This window comes from Nomascus leucogenys, chromosome 12, assembly GCF_006542625.1.
Source record: "Nomascus leucogenys isolate Asia chromosome 12, Asia_NLE_v1, whole genome shotgun sequence".
Classification (NCBI taxonomy): domain Eukaryota; kingdom Metazoa; phylum Chordata; class Mammalia; order Primates; family Hylobatidae; genus Nomascus; species Nomascus leucogenys.
The window spans coordinates 95,941,840-95,968,818 of record NC_044392.1 but is presented as its reverse complement, the minus strand read 5'-3'; the positions used below and the strand labels follow the sequence as shown (position 1 = coordinate 95,968,818).

The window sequence follows — 26,979 nt, the reverse complement described above, 5'->3', positions numbered from 1 at the left end:
CCAACTTATGACCTAGGAACCGAGTGAGTTCCTACACAGAGGTTGCAATCTCTTGGAAGTTGCCTGTTTTTTATAGGTTGGGGCAGTAGGCACGTGGGAAGGGAAGTTTTACTTCTCTGCCCCAGGTGTGGCTGGCAAATTATCTAGCAGACCCTGAGAATATAAATATAAATGTATAAATAAATACCAGGAATGTGCTGTAGGAAAATATTCCAAGGTCTAGGTTTCTTATGAGTTGTGTATTTTCACCCCACATAGTCTAAAAAGTGGAAATAGTATAAAGGAATGTTTTCTCTTACCCCTTGGTTGAGTCAAGAAATTAAGCTTCATGTCATATCGTCCTAGACTGTGACACCCTCTGCCTCCACCTTTTAAAACTCTGCCTAGAACTTTAAGTCTTCTCCAGGAAAAGTATACCAGGAATACCTGTAGTATTTTACCATTCCATGTGGTGGTATTAGGGTTTGGTAAATATCACGAAGGACTAGTAATAATAGATTGTGAAAAGTCAGGGGAAAGTAATCTGAATAAAAGAACAAGATGGGAGGGGCGCGGTGGCTCATGCCTGTAATCCCAGCATGTTGGGAGGCTGAGGCGGGCAAATCACGAGGTCAGGAGATCAAGACCATCCTGGCTAACATGGTGAAACCCCGTTTCAACTAAAAAAATACAAAAAATTAGCCAGGCGTGGTGGGGGGCGCCTGTGGTCGCAGCTATTCTGGAGGCTGAGGCAGGAGAATGGCATGAACCTGGGAGGCAGAGCTTGCAGTGAGCCGAGATTGCACCACTGCACTCCAGCCTGGGTGACAGAGCAAGACTCAAAAAAAAAACCAAACAACAACAACAACAACAACAACAAAACAAGATAAAATGGTATAAAGAACTGGAGCCAGTCAGGTGCAGTGGCTCACGCCTGTAGCCCCAGCACTTTGGGAGACCAAGGCGGGCAGATCACTTGAGGTCAGGAATTTGAGACCAGCCTGGCCAACATGGCAAAACCCCGTCTCTACTAAACACACACCACACACACACACACACACACACACACAAAAGGAAAAAAAAATTAGCTGGGTAGGTGTGGTGGCACACACCTGTAATTCCAGCTACTAGGGAGGCTGAGGCAGGAGAATCGCTTGAACCTGGGAAGGGGAGGTTGTAGTGAGCCGAGATTGTGCTGTTGCACTCCAGCCCGGGTGACAGAGTGAGACTATGTCTCAAACAAAGAATTGGAGCCCAATTATGATTGACTCCTTTTTTTTTTCTTAAAAGGCAGCTCACTCGATCAGGCAGGAGTGCACTGGTGCACTCATAGCTCACTGTAATCTCGAACTCCTAGGCTCAAGTGATCTTCCTGCCTCAGCCTCCCAAGTAGCTGGGACTACAGGCACACACCACCACACCCAGTGAATTTTTTCCAAGATCAGACGCAATCAGCACATTCAGGGTGGAATGGCTGTAGACCTGGTGAATTGTTTGTAGAGATGATGTCTCGCTCTGTTGCCCAGGCTGGCCTCGAACTCCTGGGCTCAAGTGATCCTCTCACCTTGGCTTCCGAAAGTGTTGGGAGTACAGGTGTGAACCACTGTGCCTGGCCAGTTGACTCCTTTTCTATCTTTGCTGGTAGAATATATAATTGAGGATACAAGTGATATGTAGAGAAATGTAGATATTTTACCAGACTGTATCTCCAGAAATGCTTAATTATTAAGAGTGACGTTTAACTTTATAAGACTACCATAAAATCAAAATTAGGAAAAATTTTAGATACTCTGGCTCTATTTAGAGATGAAGAAAATCATACAGTGGGTAAGTAACTGGGCAAAAGCCTGCACTAGAACTCATATATGACTCCTAGTCCAGTGTTTTTTTGTTTGTTTGAGACGAAGTCTTGCTGTGTCACCCAGGCTGGAGTGCAGTGGCACAATCTTGGCTCACTACAACCTCTGCCTCCCGGGTTCAAGTGATTCTCCTGCCTCAGCCTCCCGAGTAGCTGGGATTACAGGCACGGGCCACCATGCCCGGCTAATTTTTGTATTTTTAGTAGAAACAGGGTTTCACCATGTTGTCCAGGCTGGTCTCAAACTGCCGACCTCAGGTGATCTGCCTACCTCGGCCTCCCAAAGTGCTGGGATTACAGGCATGAGCCACTGCACCCGGCCTAGTGTTCTTTCAATTATTTTTTTGCCTTCCCCTAACAAAGATCTTCCTACAACTCCTAGAAAAAGCTAATCTTGTCATGAGTATTTTAGTGTTAGCAAGTTATCAAGGAATGTCAGAGGATTTTAACCATATTCCCTGAGAGTATTTTAAGTGGGGTGTTTTCAATAATGCCTTAAATTTGTAGCACCATTTTGAGTTAGTAAATTTGGACCCGGCATTTAGAGACGAGGTTAAACTGTATTTTTGGTTTCAAATAAGAAATAATGCACATTTTTTGGATGGTTTATTGTACAAACTAATATGCTGATATTCAATCTTTTTTTTTTTTTTTTTTTGAGTCACGCATGGTGGCATGTGCCTGTAGTCCCAGCTCCTTGGGAAGCTGAAGCAGGAGGATTGCTTAAACACAGGAATTCAAGGCCAGCCTGGGCAACATAGTGAGACTCTCTCTAAAATAGCAGCAAAAAACTTATTCATTTTTTTTTTTTTGAAGGAAGAGGAAGAAAATGAAACCTTTGGATTGAGCAGAGAATATGAAGAACTGATCAAATTAAAAAGGAGTGGCTCTATTCAAGCTAAAAACCTAAAAAGCAAGTTTGAAAAAATTGGACAGTTGTCTGAAAAAGAAATACAGAAAAAAATAGAAGAAGAGCGAGCAAGAAGGAGAGCAATTGACCTTGAAATTAAAGAGCGAGAAGCAGAAAATTTTCATGAGGTATATTACGTTTATATTTAACATAGTTATGGTACAGTAATGACAATAAATTTAACAGAAGTAACATTGGCTTTGAAATAAGTTTTAGTACTTAAAATTAATCATTGGTGTATACAGTAATCTGGGAAGTAAACAGCAAAAACACATGTAGATCTTAGACTTTGAAAGACTAGCATTGTTTCAAAATCACCTTTATCAGTGTTAAAACCGATAGTGAATGTCAAATGGTTCACTCTAGCAAAAATGTTCAAAAATATTTTTTGGCTGGGCGTGGTGGCTCATGCCTATAATCCCAGCACTTTGGGAGGCCAAGGAGGGAGGATCACATGATCTAGGAGTTCTAGGCTAGCCAGGGCAACATAGTGAAACCCCATCTCTACAGAAAAATTATACAACTAAAATAATATATTTTTTGGCCTATGTTTTAGTTGAGTCAGTAGAACCAGTGTATATTCAAGTTAAACTCCAGATTATTCATACTTTATTTTTTAGATGAAACCCATAAAGCCTCTAGTATTTGCTCAAAGTTACAGCAGTAATTCAGTGTGGAAGAGCCTAAATGAGAATTCTGATGACATGAATTTGAATTACCTTCAAACATAAAATAAAGAGGCAATCACTGACCTGCATGCTTCTAGCTTAAGGACTATTTATGATTATGAATACTAGTTTAAATGAGATCTAGAATTTTTTTTCGGCCAGAATTGCCATCCTGTAATATTTAACAGAATTTAACCTATATTCTAGAAATACATTTTGATCAAATATTCAGCTAGCAAAACAGGTATGGGAATTTGGGAGGGCCTTCAAAGGAGACTGAATGAAAGGATAGAATTAAGAAACTGTGTGCCAATTATTGGGACTATAAGCAATTCATTATTATTGAGGCATGCACAAGTGCAAAGGACAGCAAAATGAAGATGCAAGCATAACTGAGATGATCATGGAGTCTTAGATGCCATGTGAAGGGATTTTTAAAACATGGATGTTGGCTGGGCATAGTGGCTCACACCTGTAGTCTCAGCACTTTGGGAGGCTGAGGTGGGTGGGTCACTTGAGCCATTTCAAGACCAGCCTGGGCAACATGGCAAAACCGTATCTGTACAAAAAATACAAACAAATTATCTGAGCATGGAGGTGCATGTCTGTAGTCCCAGCTACTTGGGAGGCTGAGGTGGGAGGATTGAGCCTAGGTGGTTGAGGCTGCAGTGAACTGTGATTGCACCACTGCACTCCAGCCTGGGTGTCAGAGCAGGACCCTGTCTCTAAAACAATAAAGCATGGATATTGTCAGACAGATATTGTCTATATAGCTAGATCATGCTGAAGCTATATGGTCTTAGATACATGCATTAAAAAATTATTTGAGGCCAGGCATGGTGGCTCACGCCTGTAATCCTAGGCACTTTGGGAGGCCGAGGCAGGTGCATCACCTGAGGCCAGGAGTTCAAGACCAGTCTGGCCAACATAGTGAAACCCCGCCTCTACAAAAATTAACCGGGCATAATGGCGGGTGCCTATAATCCCAGCTACCAGGGAGGCTGAGGCAGGAGTATTGCTTGAACCTGGGAGGTGGAGACTGCAGTGAGCCGAGATCGCACCACTGCACTCCAGCCTTGGTGACAGAGCGAGACTCCATCTCAAAAAAATAAAAATAAAAAATAAAAAAATTATTTGAATGACTACTATGTTTCAGGGACTGCTTTGGACACAAGACATCAGTAACTAAACTTACAGTCCCTGTTCACATAGTGTTTAGAATCTAATGGATGGGTTGGGGATTGGGAGGGGTGGAAAACAATTATCAGGTGGTTAACAAATGAAAGCTATTAAGATTAATAAAGCAAAGTAAGGGAAATAAGAGTATGTGTTACTGTTTTGTACAGTGTGGTCAGAGGTGGCCTGAGGATTTGAACTAAGGCTGGGACGTAAAGGACAGATAAGTATGCAGGAGTCAAAACTGGCAGGACTTGGGGATGGTGATGGAGAGGAAGAAAGAGGAAGGAATCATAGTGACAGGGTATACAGTAACAATACGGGAAACCAGACTAGAGTTTGGAAGGAAAAGAGGTTCCATAAGCTATTTGACACAAATGGAGATGCTGTGAAACATCAACCAATCAATCTGATACGCATCTAAGCTTGTGTGACATACAAGCCTAAGGCCTGGGTTAGTTGTAGATAAACCTTTTCATCATTGCCAAAAGCAAACACCATTTCTATTTTTTAACATCTACAAAATGTTGAACATTTTTAACATGTTGGAATCTGTTGTTTTGGGGATATATATGTGGATATAATCTTCCTTTAAGTTTAGTCTACAGCCAGGTGCAGTGGCTCACACCTGTAATCCCAGCACTTTGGGAGGCCGAGGCGGGCGGATCATTACCAGGTCAAGAGATCGAGACCATCCTGGCCAACATGGTGAAACCCTGTCTCTGCTAAAAATACAAGAATTAGCTGGGCGTGGTGGCACGGGTCTGTAGTCCCAGCTACTCAGGAGGCTGAGACTGCACTCCAGCCTGGCGACAGTGAGACTGTCTCAAAAAAAAAAAAAAAAAAAAAAAAAAAGGTTCAGTCCAATGACGTATGACGAAGAAAATTCTCATTATTGTAAGTACTATAATAGAAATTACAGAATCAAATTGGGTGGAGTCAAAATACCTAGGATATGTTTAACAGGGCCAAGAAGGTGACATTTAAGCTGAGTGTGAAGGCTGAATAAAAGTTGCAGGTAAAGAGGAGACATTCCAGATAGAGGAGAAGCCTTTCAGATTAACTCAGAGATTGTAAAAATATATCTGGGGAATGGAAAACAGATTCAAAGGACTACAAGGCAAGGTTCACAGAATAAGTGATAGGATACAAAGTTGTAAAAATGGGTTGTGGCTAGTTAATGAAGGTCTTTTTAAACCTTGCAGGCACTATGATCTGGGGAACAATGTTAATAACTTTTTAGGTCAGGGTAATAAAATATTTATGTTTATGCAAGAATTCTGGGACCATGGAGGATGAACTGGAAGACAGGCATGAAGCTGGGGCCAAGGGAGAAAAACAGACCTAACCAACAAAACTAGGTTAGACTCTGGTATGGATAGGAGTTAAACAAACAAAAAAGGGTTATAGGTTGCTTTTTGGGCAGTTGGTTGTGGAGGGGGCTACCATTACTTCAGGATAACTAGATGATGCTATAGAGAAACCAGGTCTGGGGAGTTGGGGTGAATAGTTTTGGCATGTAAAGTTTGAGTGATATTTGGATAAGGTAAAGGCAGTCTAACAAAGGTCCTGAACTAAGGTGAGAGGCAAGCAGATTCTAACTTTTACGGATAGCACTGGAAAGTACAAGTAGATGAAGCTGCTTATAAAGTTAATTGTTGAAAGTGAATTAAACCCTGGAGAACACCAATATTCAGTGGATGAATGGCCAAACATCAGTCTTTATAGGGGTAACATGGAAGGTAAAGAAAAGTTCAATCAGCATGCACTTGCTTCCTTTTGTTAATGTTAGTGAAACTTTAGCAGTCATACCTATACCTACAAAATACGTAGGTGAGAATAACAAAAATAAGATAGGTGACTTCTTGTTTTATTGCTATTACTCTCTAGTATACATGGATGTGGAATTAGGATGTGGCTGAACTTTTATACCCTATCAGAATATCCTGAATGGAGTTTCCTCTGGAGGACAATGAAGTCCCTCCTATCATACCTTTCTGGCTTAAAGGTGATTGAAACTGTATTGAAAAACTTGTTAGCGGCGCGGTGGTTTACGCCTGTAATTCCCAGCACTTTGGGAGGCCGAGGCGGGCCGATCACCTGGTCAGGAGTTCAAGACCAGCCTGGCCAACATGGCAAAACCCTGTCTCTACTAAAAATACAAAAATTAGCCAGGCGTGGTGGCAGACGCCTATAATCCCAGCTACACAGGTTGAGGCAGAACAGCTTGAACCCGCAGGGGTTGCAGTGAGCCGAGATCACACCACTGCACTCCAGCCTGGGTGACAGAGCGAGAAATATCAATGTTCAATGTGTCTTCAAAATGTTTATATTCTTTCAAGGCTCAACTCATTTATATAACCTTACCTAATCAAAGAATTCCACCCCAGCTCCTGTAGCACTTAAACATGTACCCCTCATTTGGTACTTAAATGCCTTATATAACATTTGAATTTCTAGTTAGATTTTCCAATAAAGTCTACTCCAAAACTATCTTATGCCCCACTGTATCTCAAGGAAAATACACTGCCTAACTGCTGACTTTAATAGTCATGGGCTGAGAGTACCAATGCCCTATAAAGAATGTACCTACAGAATTCCATTTATATTACTCTCTTAGATTTCTTTCCCAGAAACATGTTTTAACCTGGCTTTTTAAGAGCTCAAGAAAATTTGACAATTGTACTTGACTAAATAACTGTTCATAAATTCTCAGCTCAAGAGAAATTATTTTACTTACTCAAATTTATTTTCTAAATGCAGGTTTGAGGCAGCTAAATGAATAGTTATGAATTTGCATAAACAGGCTAAAATCTGAAAGGCAAGTTATTAACTGGGAGGGACTCAGAATAGCAATTATTGTACCTGCTGAAATATTCCATCTTAAAGGTTCATTTGGTAAAGAACAAAAAAAGTGTATACTGTGAACAAAGAGGTCCTTTTTAAGTCTCAGAAGTCTGTTGAGATAAAACCACGGTAAGCAAATCATGGTTTAACATGTATTTTTCTTTTATGTATTATAATAATAATTTAAAAAACGCTATTCATTCATTCATTCATTAGCAACAACCACAGTCAGGCATTATATTTATCAACTGAAGGTAAATAATGGCACAAAATAGAATTTACGCATCAGGTACCAGGTTGTCTGATGTTCCATGATTTTCTAACATCAAATAAAAAATCTAATGCAGAACCAGAAAAACCATCCAACTATTTTAACCTCCTTCTACTCCTTTCATTGGAAATAAGGTAGGTACAAGGTACGAGGTGTGAGGTGCAACACCTCAAACTGAAGTGAAACACCCGAACCAAGCTTTTTCTTATATAGGCAATTAAACTGCTTGTTTCAAATTTCCCTTTAGTTGGATGTGGCAACCTGGAGCAATTTCCTCATAGTACTATGAAACATAAATGGTGAGATTTCCAACTAGATCCACAAATGCCTAGGTAGTTAGAAACCAAAAGTCAACAACTGAAGTACTTTAGAAACCATGAATTAACTACCCGCATTAACCCCACTCCAGCAAAACTGCTCTAGAAGACCTTATCATTACCAAATTATTATTTTCCTAGACACACTATTTGACAGTTGAGACTCTGCTCTTAAATCACTCCCTTGATTATTACCCTGGCTTCCAATTCACCCCTCAGATGACTCAAACATATTTTACTTAGTGATTTCCTCATGTTTCAGCCATTGCCTCTTTCAACAGTTGTCTCTACCTGCTTTTCTACTTGTAAACACCCTTTCCCTGCCATTTCACCATCAATATATTATTTGGATGGAATTCATTAGGGACACAGTTCTAAGAAGGGTAAAAAAGGAAAATCATTAAGTGAGAAAGAACAGATTTCTCTTATTATGTAGTAGGGAATGGTATGGACTTATGGGAATCAAGGGAGTACTTTTAACAATTATTTAGAATGTATAGTATTCTGACCTTTTTCAATTAAGTGCTATCAAAACCAAGCGGAGTTGGTAGGACAAACAGGCTGGGATCCCAGTGATATTGTGATCTTTACATTTGGAGAAAAAGACTATAACTAAGAGAATGCTTCATAAATGTTATCTATCACCTTTCCTGAACTGGGGAGTTAGAAAAAATCTGAGTGTCTGCAGTGTAGCAAAAATATGCATTACAAACATGTTAATCATTTTGTACTTCTAAACACCTTTAGAACTAGTAACGCTTCTTTGTTTTTAGAAGGCAAGCAATTGTTAATCTTGGCCCACTTTCTTGCAGGAAGATGATGTTGATGTTAGGCCTGCAAGAAAAAGTGAGGCTCCATTTACTCACAAAGTGAATATGAAAGCTAGATTTGAACAAATGGCTAAGGCAAGAGAAGAAGAAGAACAAAGAAGAATTGAAGAACAAAAGTTACTACGCATGCAGTTTGAACAAAGGGAAATTGATGCAGCACTACAAAAGGTACCAGGCTTACATATCCTTTATTTTCCAAAGATGCCCTCTTAAAACCCATAGTTTTATAATTAAGTGGGTTAAAAAAATGTTTTAATAGCTTTCTTTCAAGTCACTGGAATTTACTGTTAAGTACACTTTGTAGTAGGCACACTTGTATGTTCTTTACTTAAAAAAAATTTTTCATTTCAAAATTGTTACTACATCGCTGCCCTGAAAATACTATATTATAAATGCCAACCTGAATGCGTTTATTTTAATATAGAAAAGAGAAGAGGAGGAGGAGGAAGAAGGTAGCATCATGAATGGCTCCACTACTGAAGATGAAGAGCAAACCAGATCAGGAGCTCCATGGTTCAAGAAGCCTCTTAAAAACACGTCAGTTGTAGACAGTGAGCCAGTCAGATTTACTGTTAAAGTAACAGGAGAACCTAAACCAGAAATTACATGGTGGTTTGAAGGAGAAATACTGCAGGATGGAGAAGACTATCAATATATTGAAAGGGGAGAAACTTACTGCCTTTACTTACCAGAAACTTTCCCAGAAGATGGAGGAGAGTATATGTGTAAAGCAGTCAACAGTAAAGGATCTGCAGCTAGTACCTGTATTCTTACCATTGAAAGTAAGAATTAATCACTCTTTTTATCTTTTATTCTATTAATTTTTTTTTCCTTAAAATCACTTTTCTTCTTCTCTTTTTTAGCTGATGACTACTAGCTCCCCTCCCCTCTCCCTGGAACTTTCTCTTTCACTCCAGTTTTCTTACTACATCCATCTTTTCTGTGGCGGGGCCAAAAAAAGGAAACCAGGAGTGCCACTATGCTGACTTCTTATTCCTTTTCGTAACAGTCTTCAAAGCACAGCTCATCTAAAGAATGCCTTCTTCTTTTCCAAATAAGCATCAGATTTATTGCTTATTATGCAGTAACAGTCAATAAAATGTACTTATGGGGGGGAATTAATTATTCTATCAGAACCTATTATAAAGACTGTGTATTTCCCATAGACGTTTACAAAAACTATGTTTATAAAACAAAAAAACACACAAACCTAAGTAGAATACATTATTTTGCATGAAGGAATGTCATTTCTGAGCTTTTTACACCTAAAATTAGGCTGAAATAGCTGAGATAATTTGGAACCTATCAATTTGAGTGGACTTTTTCTTTAGTAGTATGCCATTTTGGTGGTTGTAGTTTCAAAGTCTTTCTGAAGCAGATATATTGGGATTGGAGCGGGGTGGGGAAAAATGTCACTCCTTTCTGAGGAAAAGGGGAGGAGCATGGAGAAAAACAAAAATTAAAGGACTTTAAAGAAAGACTGGCTATATAGTGTTGAGTGTTGAGGATATTAAACATGTTATTTTTGAAACGTATGTAATATATATTAAATTTATAAAGCAAATTTATGTTGTGATCTTGCCTGAACAAATTATATTTTAATGAAAAAAACTTTGTATTAATAGTTCACGCAAGAGAAAAACTTTCAACATAGTCGAAGGCTTCAAGATCTAAGTGTATCAGACTTAAGGAAAAAGTGGCAAAACCTTCGATTTAAAATTCTAGTCTTTAAAATGAGTTTGTAAATAATTAGCTATTATGTTCTGTTAAGTTGTTTTATATTTTAATTTTCTGGAAGATGATTTTATTTTACAATGTGAACCCAAATAAAGTAACTTCTGTATTTAAAAGTCTTTCTGTATTTTAAGACTTGTGCAACCAGATGTTACCCTTTTATCATTACAACTTTTTAAAATCTTTTCTCACAGTAAACATTAAAAAAAAAAACCCAGTCAAGTAGAAAATTTTACCATGTAATATATGTATAAAAACCACAAAGCACTCCCTTATAATACTCATCAATGTACATTTATTGAGGAAACCATAATGAATACAAAATTACAGCAATCATGTGACCTTTTACATACAATGTCATTAAAGCAAACTCTAAACCACAGTTTGTAAAGTATTCAATTTACCTCAAGTCCAAGCTGCATCTCCCTAAGACACTGTTCCCATCACAGTAGCCATTTTAAGCCAATCTTCTTTTTACACACGGGTAGTTTCTGTAGAGAACATTTTTCTCAGGACGAAAATGCATCGAGCATGCATAAGAAAAAAAATATATATATGCGCAAATACATTTAAGAGTTTCTATAGGGGTATCACTGAAGAAAATAAAACCCTGGGATTTATTTGCTTATTAAAAGCACCAATTTTAAAAAATCCCTCAAAAGCTTATATTGTGGCAAGAAAAATGAAGTCACTAACTCAACAAAAAACGTAACTTTCAGAGCCAAAATTATCTTTAATTAGGTATTGTTATAATGCATTTTAAAGTGAGGCAGAGTTTGCAGAAAATAAAAACAAGACATCCTCACTATTAGTAAACTCTACATCATTATTCTACACAACAGATAACTTTCTAAGTACAGCTGATTTTACTGGCAGAGTATTCAAACAAATAAAATGCTATCACTTCTGAATGACTCTCCTTTCCCTCTGAAAGTACTCTGCTATTCCTACCCAAACCCACCCTTATGAATTAACTACCAAGATAATTTGTTTAAAAGATATATTTTACAATGTTTATAAACAACTAGTATCAAATTACTAGTTTTAGTATTAAAACCATTTTTGATATTAAAAAATAAACTATACTTGTCATTTCTAAAAGAAACATCAAACCATAGAATTCTAAGTATCACCACACTAAGCTGTCTTAAAAAAAAACTAAAAACATTGTCAAATTTTTGTTTAAGTGCTAAATAAAATAAGTCAGTTCAATTTCAATCTAAACTATACATTGTTTCTAACACTAATATCCAATGCATTCAAATCAACTGGCTCACCTTTTCTGCTTTCCATTTATTTCAGACTTAAGATCAGCGTCATTTAAAATAATGCTTATAGTATCAGTGAAGGCTTATGGTAATGAATAAAAGAATTCTCATGAGACAGAAACAATGCCCCAATATCTATTATCATCAATCTATCTTTTTTTTTTTTTTTTTTTTAATAAAAATGCAATCTACAACTAACCAAAACTCGACAGGCTCTCAAGTTTCAATGAGCCCCTTTATATATTATCAATTGTACATACCTATCATTGACTATTAAAACATAACATACACATAAATGTGGTGTAGTAACTATGTAACTTAAGAAATTTAACAGTTCATGGAACATTTAAGATCAAGTGAATAGCACTTTAAAATGAAAAGTGATCAAAAGCAGGTACATTACACCCTATACCATATTATGTATGGGAATACATTTCATATTTCTCAATTATGATTTGCCAATTTTACCTTCTACATTGAGCCCTTCTATGGTCCATGCTCATCGGCTCACCAATGGCATACACTCAAAGGATTCCTCTTTATGGGTAACTATCTCAGGACCTGATTTTATGAGCTATGATTTGGTGCTTGCAGCATCTTCAGCACTGTGTGTGAAAATGAAGGCAGTATTTTTGAATATTTTTCTTTGTTGCAGAGATAAGCAGGAGTTTTAAAAGGATCAGCACATTTTAGAAATCGAATAAACAAAACTGATAAGATGCTGCTTTCATACATTCATCTTAACTCAAAATATGTACCAGTTAAAATCATCTATAAAAACACACAAACATTTTAAACTGGCAAAAAAATTAAATAAATGCAGCGTCAGTTATTAAAATATTATTAAATCAGAAAAATACTGATTGCTACAGATTATGAAAGGTTATTTGCTATACAGTTAACATTTCACTGATGCACATGCCTTTTATCAAAACATACTGCCTTATAACTTTTTCCTTTTTCAGCATATAACTTTTGTCTAAGAAAAAAATCATAAATTCTAACCCATAATATCCTTACTGAATTATTATAGTTTAAGAATAAGAAAAAAATAAAGAAATTATAATTTTGGAGGGCAAAGAAATTTTCTGTCCATCATATAAAACATATTGTGAAGGCTGTTGAAGTTTCTAAACAAGTGATTTCCTAAATCTTGAAAACTGTGTAATTGTCCTTTCTTAATCTTAACACTTCAATATTTGGGGAAAAAATACAAAAAGATTTGGACGTAGTTCAATTACTGCAGCAATCTACTCATCATTTTCTTGTCTTAATAAAAAAAAAAAAGTAAAACAAAAAACATTACCCAGAAATGTAAACAGTTGCTTTAACAACTTACAGACTTTCCACTAAGATGGTAGCATAAAATAACAAAATACATTTTGGGGAAGCAGTAGCAGATTGCCTTTGAATACACAACCACAAAAACCTCACAGGGACAACATTAATGTACTGAAATATTTATTTATATATGTCCTTAGGTTGTGCTTACCTGGTGCTTTTTGCAGCAGAACCTAAGGTGGAAGGTCTGGGAAGGCACTGTGAAGTATAAATAATTGCACTGTTTGCAATTAATAAAGATTTTAAACCTTAAATGAATCAAAATCAACAGCCTCCAATTTGTGAGTTATGATACTGAATTCAACTGAACTACTTCTTCAGTTCAATTAATAAATGCACCACTTTCCTAAAAGGTCATCTATAAAACAGTATCATGCAAAATACTGCAATTGTTCACGTCAAAACCCTACTCTTAAAGATAACAAATAGCTAACTCCTTAACTATTAAACTTCTAACTAGAACTATACATCCAGATCTAAATAAGGGTAAGGGAAGTCACTCCAGGTTATATAAAACAATCAAAAACATTTCAAAATATCTACAATGAACTGTACTGCTATTTCCATCCTGTAGGTAATTCTCAACATTTATGTCCTTGTACCTCTTCCTTTAAAGTATATTCAAAACAACAAATGGTGCTCCCCACCAATGACAAAATATATATTTATAAAATGTGTTAAAATTGCTACATTGCTTATTATTTGCAAACTGAAATCCCCTTCTGTCTGATACATTTCAAGACTTTCATATTAAATATAGAAGATATGCATATTTTACACTGAAAAACAATATTTTAGGAGCACCAGTGAATAATACTATTCAACTTTGTTAAGTATCAGTTTTCTTTAGCTATAGCTAAAGCATATAAAAAATACTTACCCATTAAGCTCACTTTAAAAAAAAATACAGAACTATGTATTATTCTATGTTAAATTAAGAAGCAGTTATGGTTTTCCAAGATATCAGCACTGTATTCCAACATAATATTCACACAAAGTATGGCATTTGCATTATGTGGAACATTGACAAAAAGATACTGTTGCAGTTCATCAATTTGTCATTCTGATGTACTTACAGTGCAATGCTCCTTGAAGGAACACAATCAAGGATGATACACAGCACAGTCCTCCTCACCCCTACAGAGCTAGTTCTATACTGGCTGGATCAAACCTGCACTTCAACAGACAATGGCAAGACAGACTGTATTTGCATGTAGTCTAATATATTAATATGCAAAGAGCCAACAAATATGCAAAGAGTAAAACAATGGATTTCAACAAAATATCAGAACTTCAGCATGAGTGTTAAAGAGTAATAAAATGACTTCAAGTACATAAAAAAATTAAGTTGATTCAATGATTGGACTTGTGCATTTACAAAACAAAGCTTATCTATACTGCATAAAGAAAAAAAAAAGCTTGAACGTTTCCATACCCCATTTATGTTTCAATGGCAGATGCAATGTAGCTATACTTTTTGCACACTATTCACTTTTCTATCCTAAATTTAGAAAGAAACACACTAACATTATATACATTGAAAGAGTTGCTTCACATGGAAAAAAAACTGTTCTTATTAGACTACTCATATTCACTATCTGAAAACTGTTTAAAATTAGTTATGCCAAAACAGTCTTGGAAATCAAGTATTATGAAATTAAGAACAGAAAGGTTAACTGTTATAGCAGCAGTACAGGTCTGAAACAGTGGTCATGTATAAAAGGAAATTTCACTGTTAATGCAATGGAAGTATGCCAAAAGATCATTGTACACACATGCAGTTTTTAATCAAACAGAAGGAAAAAAAATGAAGATATCAGGATTACTTGTGCTGAAAGAGCCAAATACAATAAATGGAAAAGATCCTCCAATCTACCACTATACTGCAAGGGGGGAAAAACATGCCAGTGTTTAAAAAACTCAATATTTCATGGGGAAAGCTTATATATTTGTGTATATGTATCTTAATTTATCATTGCTAAGAAATTATGAATCCTTTAAATACCCACATATCCAACTTACCGACACAGGAGGTTTCATATCATTTATTGTAAAGCACAAAACAGGCATTTTAAAAGTGAAAGTATACATTGAAAAAGTACATTTATATCACAAAGCATCAACCACATAATTGCAAATACATTTGCTGGAATGTGTACATCTACACTAAATACTAAAAACAAACCAATTTTCATTTCTACACAGAAATATTAACCTCCTATCAGTAGTGATAGATATTTTGTACATTTTCAAAAAAAAAAAAAAAAAAACACTATTTTAAACCAAAAACAAAATTAAGATCTTCATCAAGTCGTCTGCATCCATATATTTAACAAAGGTTTTTTTCCCCCACACAATGAAGCAAATACTGTATTGTCCACTTCTTATTATTGGCCCTGTGCAGAAGAGATACATAAGAAATACACAAAAAGTTAAAGAAAATCCTTGAAATGGAGCTAATTCAGGAGTGAATCCTTTAAGAAAGAAAAACTGGTTAATATAAATGGTGGTGGCTTCTTGCATGATTTGCAAATCCCTGGGGGAAGAAAATTTATTTTTAAAATCAAAGGCATTGTAGAAATATTCAGCACTCAGATGCTGGAAAGCATTATAAAAAACAAACAAAAAAACCCAAACAATACACCGTAGTACTTCATTTAAATAATGATACTTCGCCAGATAAAAATTTAAAAGGCCAACACTCCCAAACAGACAAACAGTAAACATGCAGAAAACAGACTGGAGTAGAAATCAACAAATTAGCAATTACATTATACCTGAGGTGCTGGAGGATGCTGTGGCATTCCCTGGGGACTTGTCTGGGCATAATAGGCTGCTTGTTGTCTATAATACTCAGCCCAGGCTGCACTATAATCTGGCTGACCACCTGGAGGAGCCCCAGTCGGAGCAGGAACTGCTTGACCTTTGAAAAAAAAGAACTTTGTTGCTGTAACCACAATTAAAAGTCCAACATCTCATTTCTAATAAAAATACCTTGCTTCTTATAATATTCCTCCCAAGCCTTTGAATAATCTTGTGTCTGCCCTTGTCGACCTAAAAAAAAAACCCCCTAAATTTTAATATAAAATTACATCCACTGTAACTACAGGTTATAAGACAAAAGCACAGAGGGTCAGAATTACTCATGTTTTATTTAAAATATTCATTAGTAGTGTCAGGAAACTACTCCGCAATTAGAAAAAAAAAAAGAACACTCTTTATTTTCTTTTTGCCTTACAATTAATCATTAACTTTTAGTTCTAGAGCGTCATTATTAGTAAAAAAACAAAATCAACCCCAAATCCACACTGCTTTAGCTAAGGAAGGTAAAGATTTAGGCATAATCTTGATTCGATTCCAGCATTACAAAAGGAACATTTTTGAAAAACTTTAAGCCCACTTAAAGGCAATGATTTAAAGACTTTATTAAGACCTACCCAAGACTTTTTCCTGATTAGTAACCTATAAAGTGTATGTACACACACGTAATAATGTTAGTATTAATAATTTATTCCAATTACAACACAATGTTATTAAAAGTAACCTGACAAGGAATAAAGAACAAGATCAATGAAAACACATAAAACTCAGCTTTCACGATCAGGTCTTTTTCCAAATGAGGTGACTTTGCTGAGTTAAGAGACTAAAGAAATATAGCAATGAAACGCAACGCATGAATCTTGAATGTACTCTGAATTAAAACACACAGACGACAAAAGACATATTCCTGATAACTATGGAAATTTAAATATAGTCTGTATGTTTGTGATAATATTGAGGGTATTTATTTTCAGACAGGGTCTCACTCTGCCACCCAGGCTGGAGTGCAGCGGTGCAATCATGGCTCACTGCAGCCTCGACCTCCCAGGGCTCCGGTGATCCTCCCACCTCAGCCTCTAGAGTAGCTGGGACTACAGGCCCACCATGCCTAGCTGACATTTTTCTCTTTTTTTTTTGTAGAGATGGGGTTTTGCCATGTTGTCCAGGCTGGTCTTGAACTCCTGGACTCAAGTGATCCACCTGCCTTGGCCTCCCAAAGTCCTGGGATTACAGGTGTGAACCACTGTGCCCAGACATTGAGTTTATTTAGAGCAAACTGTCTTGTCTGCAACTTACTTTGAAATGGTTCATATACAAAAAACATACATATAAAGCACATACAGCAAACTTTTAAAAAATGATGAAGCTGAGTGTCTGATGCCTTATTTCCCCAATTTCTGAAAGTATCTAATTTTCTAAATAAAAAATTGAGAATAGAGAGTATGTGTTTTCCTATTCAGTTTTTTTACTTAAGCACGATTTTATTTCATTTGTAACTCACTTGGCTTTGTGAAATAATTACCATAGACAAAAATACTGGAGCATGGACATACAGGAAGCTCTTTTTATGTTTGTAGGATGTTGCCAACAAGACCAATTTCATAGTTTCAGAAAGCAGTCTATCACCATTGTAAAACAGGTCACAGAATCAAAGTAACTGAGTGGAAGAATTTAAGATTTATGATTCTTTAAAAATGCATGAAAAAAACCCTCTTTTCTTGGGTAACAGAGAACTCTCATATACTATTAAAAATTCTCATATTTTCCTGTCTTCTATAAATAACTGTTCTCAAAGAGGAAGTAAGCTCAACATTTTCCTCTTACAAGACACAATTCAAGCAAATCTGAAACAGGTTTCAATATTTAAAAAACTGGTGTGACAATAGCAATAAAACCACATGCTGTCTCTTACAGGCTGCACACTTGAAACCAAACCCGATCAAGGTAGCAATCAATATTCTTCAGGTTTTAAACCCCATTGTAAGAGTTACTCATTTTAGAGGCAAATTAACAATGTAAGATGGTAGAAACAGGCACATGCATTAAGAAAATTCATCAATGTTCCCTTAAAAAACTATAACCTCTGCAAACTCCTATATCCCTGTGGAGAGCTAATAGTAAACACTTTAGACTTTAAGAAAAACCAAATTTTTGGTAAATAAGTTGGTAGTATTTGACACTCCAATCTTAAAAGATGTTCAAGAAAAGCTGATTTCACTCTTCCAAGCTAAAGGGCAAATGTGATTTATCTTGCCCAGTTGGAAGTAGAGAAAGAACTCTTTCCCTGCCCCTTCAGACATGTACTGCCTTATCTTGCTCCCCTTATTCCTCTCTTTAGTTACTGGATTTTTTTTGTTTTCAGACAGGGTCTTGCTCTGTCACCTAGGCCGGAACACAGTGGTAGTGGTGTGATCATGGCTTAGTTACTGTTTGATGCCAGATAGTTGACTTTATACTTCAGTAGAACATTATCCAATATTTATTATAGTTTTATAATTATAATGTATAAAGTTTAGCCTTAAATTTCTTTCATCCAAAAGATAAAAGACTTTCTCTAGAGTTAGCTTGTAAGATTCTATTACAGCCTAAGAGCCAGCCTTGCTTGAATAGATTTTCACACTCAGTTGTCTTCCCATATACCTGTACCTTTCCCACAAGTCCTCATTCTACCCTCCTTTAGGCTTAAGGTAGCAGATTCTTAAGGGTTCAGAGTCTACCACATCAGTCTTTATCATAATGGCCTTCCTTAAGTCAAACTTTTCCCAAATGTCTTCACTTCTCCAAACAAGAATTACTCCTTTCTATTTTGAAACCCTGTTTGTTCTCTTAAGGGTCTCTTACAAAAAATCCCTCTATTCTAGCTTTAAAAATACCCATCTTTAGATTGCTGCCATTCCTTTTAACTCTCTGAAATCTTATCAGGTTTTCTCTACTTGGGAGGCTGAGGCAGAAGAATTGCTTCAACCTGGGAGGTGGATGTTGCAGTGTTCCGAGATCGTGCCACTGCACTCCAGCCTGGCGACAGGGGAGGCTACACCTCAAAACAAAACAAAACAAAACAAAACAAAAAAATTCTCTTCTTAGTTTGGTGTTATCCTTGGGAATTTAGAATTGTTTTAAAATATAAACCTAATTTTGGAAAACTTAACCCACATCTGTTTTCAATAGTTTTTTTTTTTTTTTTTTTTTCAGTAAATAAGCGAATAATGACAAAATCTATGAATGAAGTTTTCTGTTCTTAACAAGAAAAACTGAAATTAGGCTCCAAAAACTGTGAAAGCCTGCCTAGTTTGGCAAAAGGGGCACTAGGATGAGGAATCAGGAAATCTGAAGTCCTAGGATCATACCCCTGCCACTGGAAAAGTCAACAACAGTTGGCTTTGAGATAAAGATATCCATCTCCCTAATATTCCCTTTCTCCTTCCATTTAAGAAATGTGAAGACTGAACCAAGTTTTATGCTTTAAGGTTTGTTATTTGTTGTAAAAAGATCCTGATGACAGGTAAGGTACCTAGAAGAAATTAAAGCAGTTAAGCAACTAATCATTTACAAAAAGAACTTTTATAGAAAAAGACAAATTGACCCCGTAGCTATCATGATGATGACAAACACTCATCAAGCACCTGACTAAATTACCTAGCATTATTTCCTTTAAGATATACATATGTGGCCAGGCGCAGTGGCTCACGCCTGTAATCCCAACACTTTGGGAGACCGAGGTGGGTGGATCACCTGAGGTCAGGAGTTCAAGACCAGCCTGGCCAAGATGGTGAAACCCTGTCTCTACTAAAAATACACAAATTAGCTGGGTGTGGTTGGGCGCCTGTAATCCCAGCTACTTGGGATGTTGAGGCAGGAGAATCACTTGAATCCAGGAAGCGGAGGTTGCACTGAGCAGAAATCATGCCATTGCTTGGGGAATAAGACCAAGACTCCATCTTTAAAAAAAAAAAAAAAAAAAAAAAAGAAGGAGATACACATGTGAGGGACTTGCCCAACTAATCTATTTTGCTCATAAAATTAACAGGTGAGGCTGGGTGCAGCGGCTCACGCCTGTAATCCCAACACTTTGGGAGGCTGAGGTGGGTGGACCACCTGAGGTCAGGAGTTCGAGACCAGCCTGGCCAACATGATGAAACCCTGTATCTACTAAAAATACAAAAAATTAGCTGGACGTGGTAGCAGGCGCCTGTAATCCCAGCTACTTGGGAGGCTGAGGCAGGAGAATCACTTGAACCTGGGAGGCAGAGGTTGCAGTGAGCTGAGATTGCACCACTGCACTCCAGCCTGGGCGAGAGAGTGAGACTCCCTCTCAAATAAATAAATAAATAAAATTAACAGGTGATTATTGTGGTACTACAGAAAAACAACAGAAAGGGTGGGGTAAGGAGGTTCTTTAGTCATACAGCATTATTATTTAATATCTAATTATTATTTAATTATTTCTATGCCATGTTTTCCTACAGAGGATTCAAGACAGTATAGCATAGTATCTCTAACTGGCAGGGAAATGGTAAAAAAAAATAAAAAATTAAAGACAAGGTAAAATTTCTTCCCTTAACAATAAAAATTAGAATTCAACCCACCCACTCATTTTGAGTAAAACATAAAAAAGTAAAACAAAAAAGACTGAACAGTAAATTAATGGCCATATTACAAATAATCAATAAGGTAAAATAAAGCACAGAAGCCAAACTCATTCCTCGGTAATTAGCTAAATCCATTAACAAGCCTTTATTTTTACCTACTTAATAATTACTAGGGACCCTATCTAGGGGACATTACCCATTGAGAAAATAGAAGTTGAAGTTAGCGATTTTTAACCCGAACACGTGACCAGGTCTCACTATGATGCCAAGGCTGGCCTCAATCTCCTGTGTTCCAGGAATCCTTCCACCTTAGCCTCCCAAGCAGCTGGGACTACAAGTGTGTGCCACCGAATGCGGCTCATGCTCAAGTCTTTTAAAATGGTGATGCTATTTAATTAAAGTTAAGTTGATTACAGGTCCTGACCACAGTGCTGTCAGGGCACGATTTTTTTTTTTTTTTTTTTTTGAGACGGAGTCTTGCTGTCACCCAGGCTGGAGTGCAGTGGCGCAATCTCGGCTCACTGCAAGCTCCGCCTCCCGGGTTCACGCCATTCTCCTGCCTCAGCCTCTCCGAGTAGCTGGGACTACAGGCGCCCGCCACCACACCCGGCTAATTTTTTGTATTTTTAGTAGAGACAGGGTTTCACCGTGGTCTCGATCTCCTTACCTTGTGATCCACCCACCTCGGCCTCCCAAAGTGCTGGGATTACAAGCGTGAGCCACCGCGCCTGGCCAGGGCATGATTATTAATAGCATCCCTATTCATTCTAAAAAGGATCCCAGTTCAGAAAATAAATTATGTAACCAATCTTAATCAGAGTATGCTGTTTTTAAGTTAAAAGTTTCTTTTTGCAGAATTGTAGCTACTGTAGATCTGCCTAAGCTAGGTCACAAAAACATAAATTAATCTGTTAAAGCCTCAGAAACAGACGGAACATGACTCTCCTAGGAAGCCATTCTAAGAGGAAAAACAATTCTTTTCTTCCTTTAAAAAGAAACCAGTTGTGCAGAACAACTTTATCATCAGGTATATGTAATTTTACATCTAGAAGATTAAAATCATCACCCTTCTGGAAATTTTTCTTTCTGTGGAGAATGAGAAACATTCTTTGCCAAAGAAAACATTGAAATTTACATTGAAAATCCCAAGTAGACCGTTATCTTATGACAAAACTCTACCACCTATAGATTCTTTTTCTGCTAGTGAAGGATAACCAAGCTTACCAACTTAGCTTTCATTTGTGACATCTAGCTGTGGTATGTCACAATTTTAAATGACTAAGAGCAAAAGCAGCTGAAACATAGTGATTTGTCCAGAAGTACAGTATCAGGTTCCAAATGGTCCCTAAAGAGACAATTCGGGAGACAAGCTTGGGACTCAGACCTTCTTGGAAGCCAGATTCTGGTTCCATCACTTGGTTACTTTCCGTCACTGCAGATTACTTCTTACCTGCTTATCTTGCAGCAAAAATAATGGTATCACGCACAATCAATTTTCGCCTGACACATAAAATTTAACCTTATGTCATTTAGACTGATAATATATATAACTGTCATTGTCAAAAGTATAGTAATGTTAACATTGTATGTACCAGTAAGGACATTTCTAGTTTCAATTAATAACTGGTTGACAAATGCAATTAGAAAAAAAATATTTCCTTGCTATATAACCACAAATTTAAAAACTGTAATTTGCAGCTGTCTTGATATGTTTACAAGTCCAGTGATTTTATTCAATTATTCTCTTCCTGAAGAGAATAATCTGTGTTTCAATTTAATTAAGTATGTATTTTCAAGAAATGTATAAAACATACCCATTTTCTTGTAGTACTCTTCCCAAGCCTTGGTATAATCAACCTGTCCAGCTGGGGCTGGATTCTGCTGATCTCCTTGTTCAAGCAAAACAAAACAAGAAACAGAATTAAAGTTTTTAAAAGGCAATTTTGGCCGTTTCCTTGGGTGTAGGAGCTGGCAGGGGCCTGCAATGTGACAGTAAGGGTAGGAGGGAGGTACTATGTGGTGGTGGCATCCCTACCGGTGCCAAAGATAGCAGGTACTGGGGGTACAGAGGCGGTGGACAGAAAAGAAAACCAACCTGTTTGGAAGACTGGTTATATTAAACATATAAGTAAATGTCAAATAAGGAAATACACTGAGGATACCAGGTTTCTCACCATTTGTAAACAAGTACAAAAAAGGAAAAGGGTTGAAATCCCCAAAATGCTGAAATGGATGTGGTCATATGAACATAGTTTTTAAAAATATATACATATATTGACGTTTATGTGTTTTTTGGTATGTGTATGTAGGTATGCATGTATGTAAATATATTTCCTAGTTCTGTCTGTTGAAAGAAGCTAGAAGCAATTACACCTCAGTAGCAACAAGCATACTCAAGTCTCGTTTCTACCATACTCTACTAAAAGGAATCGGAACTCTTTGAAGAAATAGCTGACTCAAGGGCTGGAGCCCAGAAAGCAAAAAATAACAATCTTACTGTGCCAGACAGTATGGAAGTGCTTAAAAGAATGACAGGTATTTCAAAAGGATATAGGCACCACCCTGAATATACTCCCTGACTGGCCAAATCCAGGATAATCTGATTATCAAAATTATAAAAATACTTTAAAAATACAACCTATTGCAAAAGTCAGAAATCCATAATGATATAAAGAACTTAATATATCAATGTTGACTTACTGATTTGGAGGGCTGTATCATGGTTATGTATTTTTGAAGTACCCAACAGGACATCATGTCTACAGGTCTTCAATGATTTCTTTCAGAACTAATTATGCTGGATATAATTAGTTTCCTTCAGAACTAATTATAATGGATATTTAAAAAAAATACACACAGATACACATGTATGATATAGATGGTAACAGAGTAAACAAGGGAATAAAACATTAACAGCTGGGCTATCTGGGTGCTCCTGGTATTCTTCTTGCAACTTTTATGAAAGTTTGAAACTATTTCAAAGTAACAATTTAAAAAAGGAAAAGTCTGCTTAAATTATAATTAAATAATGTCAGAAATTTTAGGTATTATACAGTGATGTACTTCATATATAATTCCAAGCACAAGTTTTGGCTTTCACACATAAGTTCTTTAGTTACCTTGTCCATTAGTTTGAGTTGTAGTTGGTGCACCTGCGGGGGCTGCTGGTGGTGGCTGTGCTTGCTGTTGATAATAGTGAGCATAATAAGCAGCCCAAGCTGCTGAATTTGGATCCGTTCCTGCCTTAGCTAAAATAAATGAAAGTTCAAGGTTTGCATGTGAAGTCTGTAATTCTCTCTCACACACGTACACACACACACACACACACACACACACACACACACACACACACACCCAGCTCTCTGGCAAATATACAGCCCCCAAAATTAACTAGAACATTAAAAAAAGTGTATGAAAACTTTTAAATTTTCTATTATTTTTGTTGTCACCATCAGCTTTTATTAAAGAAAACCAAGTCTCAGAGACCAAGTGACTTTCCTAGGTTAAAAACTACTGAGTGGCATAACTGGGATATGAATAAAGGTCTTTTGACTCCAAATCCAATGCTCTGTCTCAAACCATCCTGGTGCCCTTGTTTTTTTCTAAATTGGTTTCGCCTCAAGCACAAACAGCTCTATCTAGAAGATGACTAAAGAAAAACATTTCCAGGGACTAACCTGTGTAAGAAAGAAACAATTATTTTAGAACAATGAACTTTGTCCTTATTTTCAATGAAGAGAAAATACAAAAATCTTAAAAAAGATTAGCCACATTTCATCCTATTTCACATTGAATGTTATAAACTTGATGTCATCCTACTTGAAATTCTTCATTCTCTACAATCTTCAGGATGTTGAAAGCTTAAGTACAGCCTATCATTCAACATCTTTAACAGTCTGAACCCCCTGGCTTATCCTTTCCATTTCAGCCTCATCTCTCCTTTCGGTTGTATCTCTTCAACACCCAAGCTCCAGCCACAACACAGTGCTTGTACTTTTCAGAAATCACTATGCCCGTGTCTCGGCTTTAGCTATGCTATGTCTCCTCTACACTTGACTGACCCTCACTCATCTCCCACATCAACTGAAGTGCGAACAGTTTGAGACCTCTCAATCTTCTAGAAACCAGAAAAAACTTGATTCTGTCTTTTATATTAGGAATATCATACAATTAAAACTTTTAATTTTCTATTATGCCTTCATTCTGAACAGTAGCATTTCTCAGCTGCTTCATAAAGGTCAAGTTTGAGAAAAATGAGCAAGAATTTCTAGAAAAAGAAAATTACAAGGTAATATAATTGTAAGGTGTTATTAGGACACCCTCCAAACTTTTCTCAATTGCCCAATGTACTGCTTTTGTATGTTGGATGTTTACATATCTCAATAGTGTCATTATCTGTATTTTTTTTTTTTGAGATCAAGTGTCTCACTCTGTTGCCCAGGCTGGAGGGCAGTGGAGCGATTCTCAAGCAGTTCTCCCGTCTCAGCCTCCCAAGTAGCTGGGATTACAGGCACCCGCCACCACACCCAGCTAATTTTTGTATTTTTAGTAGAGACAGGGTTTCGCCATGTTGGCCAGGCTGGTCTCCAACTCCTGACCTCAAGTGATCCACCCGCCTCAGCCTTCCAAAGTGCTAGGGTTACAGGTTTTAGCCATGGCGCCTGGCCATTATCTGTATATTAATCAAGAAATCTAGGTATTTCACTTTACACTATGCCTGGATACAGAATTTGAGATAAAACAGACTTTAGGAAGTGGTATTTCTACTCCCAAATGTGAAAACCATACCAAAAAACCAGCCTCACAGTTACAAACAACTAGTATGTACTAAGAATTTACTAAATATTCACTCAACCCAAGATTCATTCATCAATTTATAGATAAGAAAACAGAGGCTTAGAGGAGTTCAAAAACTTGCTTGACATCTCACAATTAGTAAACTGTAGGACTAGGACTGATCTAGGTTTATTTGACTCTGAAGTCTAAATTCTTGACCACTACATAAATCCATTAACAGACCACTCTTTTTGTAAAGAAACATTTTAGTTCATATAATATTAAAACATTATGCTATTCTAAGTCTAATATAAGCAATATCCACCCCAGGAGCCCAGTAACCCTTTGATAAATCTGAGTGGGGCCAACCAGCTGGTTTTAGTTAAATGGGTTACTTCTTGCCCAAAGGCCATGCTGCAACCACATTCACTGACCAGTTTTTACAGTAGTGACTTCACTACTACTACAAGTGAGAAATTCAACTTGTGATACAAAGACCACTTCCACTTCTTATTCCCATCATTTTTCCTCAATCATGCTAACCACCCAGTAGTGCTCAAAAATACAATCCTGGCAGATCCAAGTTACCCAATATGAATCTGCCTTTTAACCTACTCAAACTCTTCAATCTTATTAATTATACCATCCCAATTAGCCAACAAGAGGGAAAGAAAAGCCCTTTCATTCTCCAAAAATTAGTGTTTAGAGTATTATATTCTGTACCCTGTGAGCCCTTCCATCAGTGTTGCTTATGCTGGGAGTGCATTCTTTTGCTACAGAACACAACCTCAACTTTGCATACCTATATCCTAGCACAACTCAAGTCGTTCCTTGAATTAATGAAGTTGTGGTTATCTGGTAACTGTCATGCTGTGTCGTCACATTCCGAACAGCACACTTCCTATGAAGTTAATCAAGCAATTTCATTTGCATAAATTACTTCAAGTTTTTTGGGGATAAATCTATTATGTGTAGAAAGTAATCCATAATTGAGTATATTTTCCTTGAAACTACTCGAATGAAAGAGGCCTAAAAGGTAGGTAGCAGGTGAGAAAAAAGGATCATAAATAAATGTTAATTGGTTTCAAAGAATGACTCTTTGACCAAGATGGAAAGCAAACTACAGGGTATGGAAAGATGCCAGAATAGAACAGGATATAATAAATAAATCTGAATATAGAAAATAATTAAATGTATTTGGGTTTTAGCATGCAGTTATTAAATACAGGCCTGATTTTTACTCACATGAAGTTGTCATATGAGGAGTACTAGAACAGATATCTTATTTGACAAGTTGGAAGTTTAATGCCCAAATACTTAACACTCTGTTAGACTGTTATATATATGTTTTATATATATATATATATATATATATATATATATATATATATATATATATATATATATATATAGACTGTTATATATATAATTTTTCTTTTTTTTAAGAGATGGGATCCCATTCTGTTGCCCAGGGGAGTGCAATGGTGTGCCCACAGCTCAATACAATCTAGAACTTCTAGGCTCAAGCAATCCCCCCACCTCAGCCTTCTGAGCAGCTAGAAGTACAGGCACATACCACCCTGCCCGGCTAATTT

At 36.7% G+C, this 26,979-nt stretch overlaps 2 protein-coding genes across 17 annotated transcripts in view; one reads left to right on the top strand and one right to left on the bottom strand.

Moving 5' to 3' along the window:
* NEXN (nexilin F-actin binding protein) overlaps positions 1–10,706 on the top strand; it is a 29,311-nt gene extending 18,605 nt beyond the window's left edge. For 2 of the 5 annotated variants that reach the window (XM_030825154.1, XM_030825153.1), the window contains 4 exons: positions 2,654–2,875; positions 8,839–9,024; positions 9,281–9,638; positions 9,774–10,706. In XM_030825154.1, the coding sequence (XP_030681014.1) occupies positions 2,654–2,875; positions 8,839–9,024; positions 9,281–9,638; positions 9,774–9,862 (855 nt within the window). In that variant the 3' untranslated portion in view covers positions 9,863–10,706. Of the gene's footprint in view, positions 1–2,653; positions 2,876–8,838; positions 9,025–9,280 lie in introns of all 5 variants that reach the window. The other 3 variants (XM_030825155.1, XM_030825152.1, XM_030825151.1) reach the window with 2 other exon arrangements.
* A 159-nt stretch (positions 10,707–10,865) lies between these two features.
* FUBP1 (far upstream element binding protein 1) overlaps positions 10,866–26,979 on the bottom strand; it is a 35,873-nt gene continuing 19,759 nt past the window's right edge. For 4 of the 12 annotated variants that reach the window (XM_030825143.1, XM_030825146.1, XM_030825147.1 and 1 more), the window contains 4 exons: positions 23,728–23,856; positions 22,423–22,497; positions 15,977–16,122; positions 10,866–15,595 (listed from right to left, as the gene is read on the bottom strand). In XM_030825143.1, the coding sequence (XP_030681003.1) occupies positions 15,587–15,595; positions 15,977–16,122; positions 22,423–22,497; positions 23,728–23,856 (359 nt within the window). In that variant the 3' untranslated portion in view covers positions 10,866–15,586. The remainder of the gene's footprint in view (positions 15,596–15,976; positions 16,123–22,422; positions 22,498–23,727; positions 23,857–26,979) is intronic. The other 8 variants (XR_004032737.1, XR_004032738.1, XR_004032736.1 and 5 more) reach the window with 8 other exon arrangements.